General features: G+C 36.1%; 3 protein-coding genes across 8 annotated transcripts in view; 2 read left to right on the top strand and 1 right to left on the bottom strand.

Moving 5' to 3' along the window:
- The window catches only part of LOC135207277 (uncharacterized), a 14,161-nt gene extending 8,700 nt beyond the window's left edge, over positions 1 to 5,461 (bottom strand). Inside the window, exon 1 of one of the 3 annotated variants that reach the window (XM_064238939.1) lies at positions 5,099 to 5,461. In XM_064238939.1, coding sequence (XP_064095009.1) covers positions 5,099 to 5,201 — 103 coding nt within the window. In that variant the 5' untranslated portion in view covers positions 5,202 to 5,461. The remainder of the gene's footprint in view (positions 1 to 5,098) is intronic. The other 2 variants (XM_064238940.1, XM_064238938.1) reach the window with 2 other exon arrangements.
- The window catches only part of LOC135207281 (4-hydroxyphenylpyruvate dioxygenase-like), a 203,555-nt gene that overhangs the window by 103,030 nt on the left and 93,025 nt on the right, over positions 1 to 7,500 (top strand). The gene's annotated exons all lie outside the window — the stretch shown is intronic.
- LOC135207279 (uncharacterized) overlaps positions 7,296 to 7,500 on the top strand; it is a 126,826-nt gene continuing 126,621 nt past the window's right edge. For 3 of the 4 annotated variants that reach the window (XR_010312944.1, XM_064238946.1, XM_064238944.1), the window contains exon 1: positions 7,296 to 7,413. The gene's annotated coding sequence lies outside the window, so the exon portion shown is untranslated. The other variant, XM_064238945.1, reaches the window with a different exon arrangement.

Here is a 7,500-nt window from a genome sequence, read left to right as displayed (position 1 = left end):
GCAAAATTCAATAGCGGAGAAGAATGTGAAAGAAGCACCCGGAATTATAAAGAAAGCGGAAAACGTCGTATGAAACTAGTTGACCTTTGAAGAATATCAAGACGAGATCAAATATCTTCGTGCAGCAGCCTCTAATGTACATAAGGCTGTACTAAGATTTCTTATTTCCTTTTTATACTAGTAAGTTCAAGATTTCATTACTTTTAAAATGTCTGATGCCTTTTATGTTTTTATCTTTTTAAGTTTTTAAGTTTTAATTACGTTTAAAATGTTTGATTTCCTTTTTATGTTTGTATATTTAATCTTTAATTGCTTTTAAAATATTTTTTGTATTTAAAATAAATTGTGCAAAGATGTGTTAAAAAAAACTTTAATAAATTTAAATCAAATTAGTTGTTAATTAACATTAATCCTATTCTCCTATATGGTTAGATAAAGTATGCAATGGATTCGAACAATATTCATTTCGAAAATCAGCTTATTCGAATATTTCATATTTCGATCAATTGTAAATTCGAACAATTATACATTCGAACTATTATTTTCGAATATTTGGTTTTCGGAAAAAAAAAAAAAACTTTTCGAACAATTACCTCTCGAATAATGGTTTTTCGAAAAATTGTTCGCAAATCGCAAAGTCCGCAGGAAAAAACTTTGCTGCGTGTTGATGTAGGATGACGAGAATGGGATCAATTTAAATGAAAATCTATGATTAATGTCCCTAACTAAACAGTCATGTGAGAATGAAAGAGCCGAGTCCGAAATTCGTCCCAATCGTGGGCGTCATTTGCACACAGGGATTACGAAGTTGCAGGAAATGCCTTGTTGTTTGCTGAACCTTTTCCGTCTCCGGCTCTGGATCTTGATCCATTTTCTTGCTCTGCGAGCTTTGTCTGTCTGTCTGTCTGTCTGTCCGCCCTCAGATTTCAAAACATATCAATTTGCAACCCTCCAGCCTTTGTAGTTTTATTCTGTGAAGGTTAAAGTTATCCATGATCGTGCATCTGGCACAATAACAATCTCTCTTAAGGGCTTCGATAAATTTCCACAATGATGGGAGAGTAGCATTGTTTGTCTTCGGGAGTTCATTCTTAACTCTTTCAAAGCAGGACCAAATTATTATATCAAACAAAGGTGAACGGTGAGCATTTCGTCTACCTGGTCGACCAAGCCCGGTATCTTCAAAATAATCTATTACCGGAAGTAATTCAGGTAGAGATAACTCTTCTACTAAATTTTCAAAAGTTTCAATGACTCTTTCTTCTGGGATAAATGCCAATGCTAATAGCATTCGAATTTTGATTGAAAACTCCACGTTAGTATCATATTGCACCTTTAAACCAACATTGCATACTTTTCTATACAAACATTGTCCTAAATGGAAAAAGCAGCTATAAAGCTTGACTGAGGAAAATTCTTTCCTGGAGGCATTTATCATGGCCTGTTCAAAATCTGTGGTGATTGAATTAATATTTGAAAATTGTGCCAATTCTTTTACACATCGCAAAAATCTAACATAAGTTTCTTCTTTTTTGTTAGGCAACAACCCGAAAATCAAAGGTATACAAAACCCATTCCTTAAGCCATGCATGGTGGTATAAAATTGCTCTAACAGTGTATGGACAGTTTTGAAAGTACCATCCCAGAAAAATTTTTGACACGAAGTTAAAACATTAAGATTTGCGTGTGTGGAAAGTATCAATATTCTCGTTTCTTCCTGACCTGAGTCAAAAAAAGAAAATCTTCATTCTTGAAAGTCTTCATATACTCGACTGGGAATACTATATCCTTCCTAAGATTAGGTGTAGATAGTCCACAATTTTCTTTTGAGCGAACCCTTCTAATTGAGAGCTTAATACTGTTGACAGTTAGCAATCCTTGAGCTCCAGATTCGCTAAGATTCGAAGGTGCATCTGCAATTATATAATGAGGGGAGTCAGGTATACCTTTTACGCAGTCTACAACTTTTTCAATAAATCCCGCACTTCTACGCCAGTTGGATCACCTGGATGATTATCTTTAGAAACGGTAACATATTCTCTTACTGTTATAGCGCTATATATACAGTAATTTGCAAATTTATGCCACTAACAATATATTTCATCTTGTATTTGCTTGTCTTTAACAAATATATGTCCATTCACTAATAACATGGGTTTTCCTTTTTCACTTTTAACGAACTCAGCCATGATAGGGTTTAAGAGCTTCTCTACTAAATAGGAAACCGTCCAAAGTATCAGTGGGAACTTTAAGGTTTAAAGGATTTGTTAACGTTTTATTTTTATGTTTATTTATTTTTTGATTCAAGGTAATTAGAATACAAACAATACGATTGAGTTGTTCTTGAATAACTACAGTTTGGGAGAGAGAGAGAGAGAGAGAGAGAGAGAGAGAGAGAGAGAGAGAGAGAGAAGTTCTAACATACAAAACTGCCGTCGGGGTTTTTTCAAGTCGACGTTACTCATGGATTCGAACAATATTCATTTCGAAAAACTGCTTATTCGAATATTTTGTATTTCGATCAACTGTAAATTCGAACAATTGTACATTCGAGCTATTGTTTTCGAATAGTTGGTTTTCGAAAAAAAACTTTTCGAACAATTGCCTTTCGAATAATTGTTTTTCGAAAAAATGTCGGCACACAGACTTCGCCATGAATAGCGCCCGTCTTGTACACGGTTTGTAGGGTAAAGGAAATCCTGTCATCCAAAGTGGCATCATTTCCTATCCACTCGTTGATTTGGGAGTGTGCGACTGTAAAGTGAGTAAACAAGTGTCTCTATAAATAATGTTTAAATGGCGAGCCTCTTAAAATGATGTATGTATAGTATACTCTTAGGCTGTGATTGATGTCATTTGACATGCGGATTATACTTGAGATTGTTGGCGCCTATGCAACGTACGTCAAAATATTTCTATAGTACATACATTATATATATATATATATATATATATATATATATATATATATATATATATATATATATATATATGTATATATATATATATTATATATATATTATATATATATATGTGTGTGTGTGTGTGTGTGTGTGTGTGTGTGCGTACGCATGTCCGTATTTTTGTGCATGTATTTCCTTTTGGAGGTCTTATCCTTCCTGTGTTCAAAATGTTCTACTTTTAACGTGACTTTTATTCTCTGGTCACCCATCTAAATGACGACCAGACCCAAAGGTATTGATATTAATTTCGCACGTCTATCGAAGGCGTTTCGTCCCACGAATGAAGTGAGGCTTCCTTCCTCAGCATTTACCAACTACTGTAATAAGTAAAGGTCTTCCTCACTTAGGCTTTCGTGACTATTCAGGCATCTATGTAATATAGGCAGAAGGCCAAGTGCTAGGACATACGAGGTTATTCAACATTGAGAGGGTAATTGAGAGTAAAAAGGTTTAAATGGTACGACAGGAGGAAAACTTTGCAGTTGCAGAGAGAGGGTGAAAAGTAAGGAAGAAAGGTAATAACAACGGAGATACAGTCAAAGAATAAAAGGGGTTGTGGCTTAGGCCCGAAGTGACCCTGTAAACAAGCTTTAAGTAATGCTACAGTGCACCGCTTGAGGTGTACTGACGACACTACCCCGCTACGGGGTTCAGGCACCTACTGTCAGGCACTTTTTGAGAATGTATAATGCTGTATGAAACTCTCTCAGCCACGACCCATGAGATTCTCAGTTGCGGCCCATGAAACTTTCAGCCACGGCCCGGTACAATCAAACGGGGACAAGAGTATGTTTCAATGGCCAAATACTGGGCTTTATCTCTTCGGCTCAGGGCTTTCGTAGCCCATTAGACTTGCCTGGTAGCTTGTTTATCTCAACTCAATTTCACTCTAAACCCTAAATGCAAACTTTTAATGACAAAACTATGAAAATCATAATTAATAACCAAACTTAAAAAATAATTAATAATAATAATAATAATAATGATTCTTACTCTTGCCTCCTGGAACTTTCATAGACGTATGGTGGCTTACAATGGGCCTTACAGCGCTGAAAATTTACTATTTTTAAAACTATAGAAGCCGCAGAAAGCGTTTGTTCTCGTGATCTCATCAAAGGAATTAGATTAGACTGACTGTGGTATTCTCATACTTGAAACTAAAACATTATGATTTCATAGATCAGAGGTGGCCAGACAAACAGTCGATCGCAATCTACCGATCGATCGCGGCCACTTGTTTGGTCGATCGTCGTTCCTCCACAATCCTACATAAACAAACAAAAACACAAGCATATATATATATATATATATATATATATATATATATATATATATATATATATATATATATATAATATATATATATATATGACAGGGGTGGCAAGACTTTTGGACTTACGATTACCATACTACACAATCACATATTATTACGTGGGGAAAAAAATTTCAAATAGCGCCATAGTACAATTGCCTCACTTGTGTGTGTGTATATATATATATATATATAGATATATATATATATATATTATATATATATACATATATATATATATATATACACACACAAGTGAGGCAATTGTACTATGGCGCTATTTGAAATTTTATTTCCCACGTAATAATATGTGATTGTGTAGTATGGTAATCGTAAAAGAGTCCGAAAGTCTTGCCATCCCTGTCATAGATGGTTCTAATACACCCAAATATTAGCATTTTTATTCCAGATAAAACCTTTTTTAGATGATACATAGAGTTAATCTCATTTTGACATTTAATATTCACACTCATTAAGCCGTCATTATATTGCTGATGAAGTTCTGAAGTTTCTTGCTATTTGAGAATATTTTCTTCGCGCTCACTAACTAATTCACTTGTTTTATCTCTCCTGTCCTTTTCTTTGCTGACTTAACTGTGAAATCACGAAAAAAAATTCGTTTTTTCCTCACAGTTGCAATCGTATTTTTTAGTCACTCCTAAGAAAATTCTTTATTTAACATTTAAATCTATTTGCTAATTTCATCATAAAGAGATCTTTCTTTCTACAGAAAGGTTTCAGCTTAGAACACATTTTCTACAGATGTTGACTGAAGACACTTATGAATCAATGTATGCGTTACAAAACAAGTTTACTTGCTCACCTGTTGGGAAGTTCCCTAGATCTGGAGTTGCTGGTTTAAGGAAAGACGCGAAAAAGAAGCAGAGAGCGGCAAACGGTAGAGGCCTTTTGCATAAAAGCTCCATCGTCTACGTAGGTTTTCCAGAGATCCCTCGTAAGCGATAGGCCTACTGTGCCGTGTAAAATCTACAAACGCCAGACGAAGAAGAACTTCAAGTTGATGGCGCAAGGACACCAGAGACTTGTTCCGTCTAGAGCAGCTTGGTATAAAATGCGAGCAACTGTAAACTGCAAGATGTTTCACAAATATAACGGATGTGGTCCCCATGATGTCCTTTAAAACACGAGTTCTAGGAAACACGTTCTTGTCCTGATCACCAGTCCGTTCGTTAGGTAACATTTCAAAAATCGGGAAATTCTTGAAGAAATTATCTTTGGAATCTATGGAACAATGGCCACAGCTGACTTTTCTTTAGGCTATGCTATTTAGGGCGTTTCTATGTGCTAAATTACCGCGTGAATTAGGGATAGTAAAAGAAACTACTTTACATTGTGAGCATAAGTGCGCATTCATTGGGAAAATAGCAAAACAACAACGTGTGCGGTAACAGTCAGCAGTCATATGATCATAAATGATCTTCATTGCAGTATTTAAAGCAGCCTTTCACGTAGTTCTCATCCAAGTAGGGCCGGGTACCCAAATCTGTACGCACAAGAGCCCACTGTCACTATCCTAAGGATTGTACTAAGGGTACGTCCGAGACAATGATCTCCACCGCCTTTCCATTATTAGGTCATCTACATATGGAACTTCCTTAATTTCCTTTGAGGTATCATTTCTAACGCTGTCACGCAAATAACTCCTAATATTCTTTCATAAGTGTCACATGTAAAAAGGTATCGTGCTAACTTTAAGTATACTTTTACTTTTGTGTGTAGTTTCATTTTATTCGATTCCTTGATCTTATTCGTCTTTCTCAATGTTTGATTTGCTTAGTTTAGTTTTCAATTAACTACAACCCAAGAGAACCTGTACTAGATATCGTCATTCCATAATAATGGAAAGATTGAGCCTTATTAATCCTTAGTCCATCTAATGCTATTTCGTCCTTTTGTACAAACTCTGTCCTCATTAAAATTCTCATTGTCTGCGAACAATTTGAGTCGTCTCTCTCTAATACATGATCGATGCATTCTATTGTTTGTTTGTTTGTATAGTGTTCTTACGTTGCATGGAACCAGTGGTTATTCAGCAACGGGACCAACGGCTTAACGTGACTTCCAAACCACAGCGAGAGTGAACTTGTGTCACCAGAAATACACATAGCTAACCCCTCAGTGGAATGCCCGAGAATCGAACTCGCTGCCACCGAGGTGGCAGGCCAAAACCATGCCGATCACGCCACTGAGGCGCTTGAAAACAACGAGCATTGTAAATCTGTCAACTTACAATCGTGAGTCCAACGCAAATTTCTCTTCTATCTCTGAACGGCCGTTTGTCTCTAGAAAATCTGAGAGAAGGGAGTCAGCAAACATGCAACTTCCATTGTAGTACCCAACCACTTACAGCAAATTATCGACCCCGACCCCATCTCAGCTGGAGTCTGATTGATGCTGTCACAACTTGTTTGTGGTTGTTATCAGGATTATCTGGGTGTAGATTTTGGTGGGAAAAAAAAAAGTGGGTCATAGGTGTAAGTAAACGGTCTTCGTCAAAGACCGGTAGAAGTATGAGTAAACTAACAAATGAATTTTAATGAAATTTCTTCAAAGCTGTCGTAAGGCGAGCTTTTCTAAATGTTGAAAAATCAACTTCACTGATTTTCAGTATGAATGAACAAAAGGCCTCACGAACCTCTAATTAGAACAAAGAAAAGTAATCCCTATTCACTCAGAATCTCAGAGAAAAACATGCACAACTTCACTGATTTTCAGTATGAATGAACAAAAGGCCTCACGAACCTCTAATTAGAACAAAGAAAAGTAATCCCTATTCACTCAGAAATCTCAGAGAAAACGTGCACAAACTTTTTCAACTGAGAAAACGTAATTTACTTAAACAGTGGTATCTGCAGGGACAACTATCTGTATTTAAAAAAATATATTTTAGTTCTTCAGCAAGTAACGTCATACAATAAAAAAAAAATGAAAGATAATATTACGTCACTGTAGGCAATAGAAGATGCTACACCCTTTGGAGTTTGGAGTTCGGTACGCCAGTTTTGTGCTACCCTTACTCTTCAAAACATCCTGTTTTCTCGCGGAGCTTTTTATTCGTCCCAGGTCCCTATCTTGTTTACTGACGGTTTCTGAGTGAAGAGAGGTCGACCAGTTAAGGTTTGTGCATTTAATAGCCAGTTCCATAACAGGAGAACTGAAGTTTGTTTGTAATAAGCCTTTCGCGTAAGCATTGAATTTAGCAAG

This window comes from Macrobrachium nipponense, chromosome 32 (assembly GCF_015104395.2).
Source record: "Macrobrachium nipponense isolate FS-2020 chromosome 32, ASM1510439v2, whole genome shotgun sequence".
Lineage (NCBI taxonomy): Eukaryota > Metazoa > Arthropoda > Malacostraca > Decapoda > Palaemonidae > Macrobrachium > Macrobrachium nipponense.
This window is presented reverse-complemented; position numbering and strand designations above follow the sequence as displayed.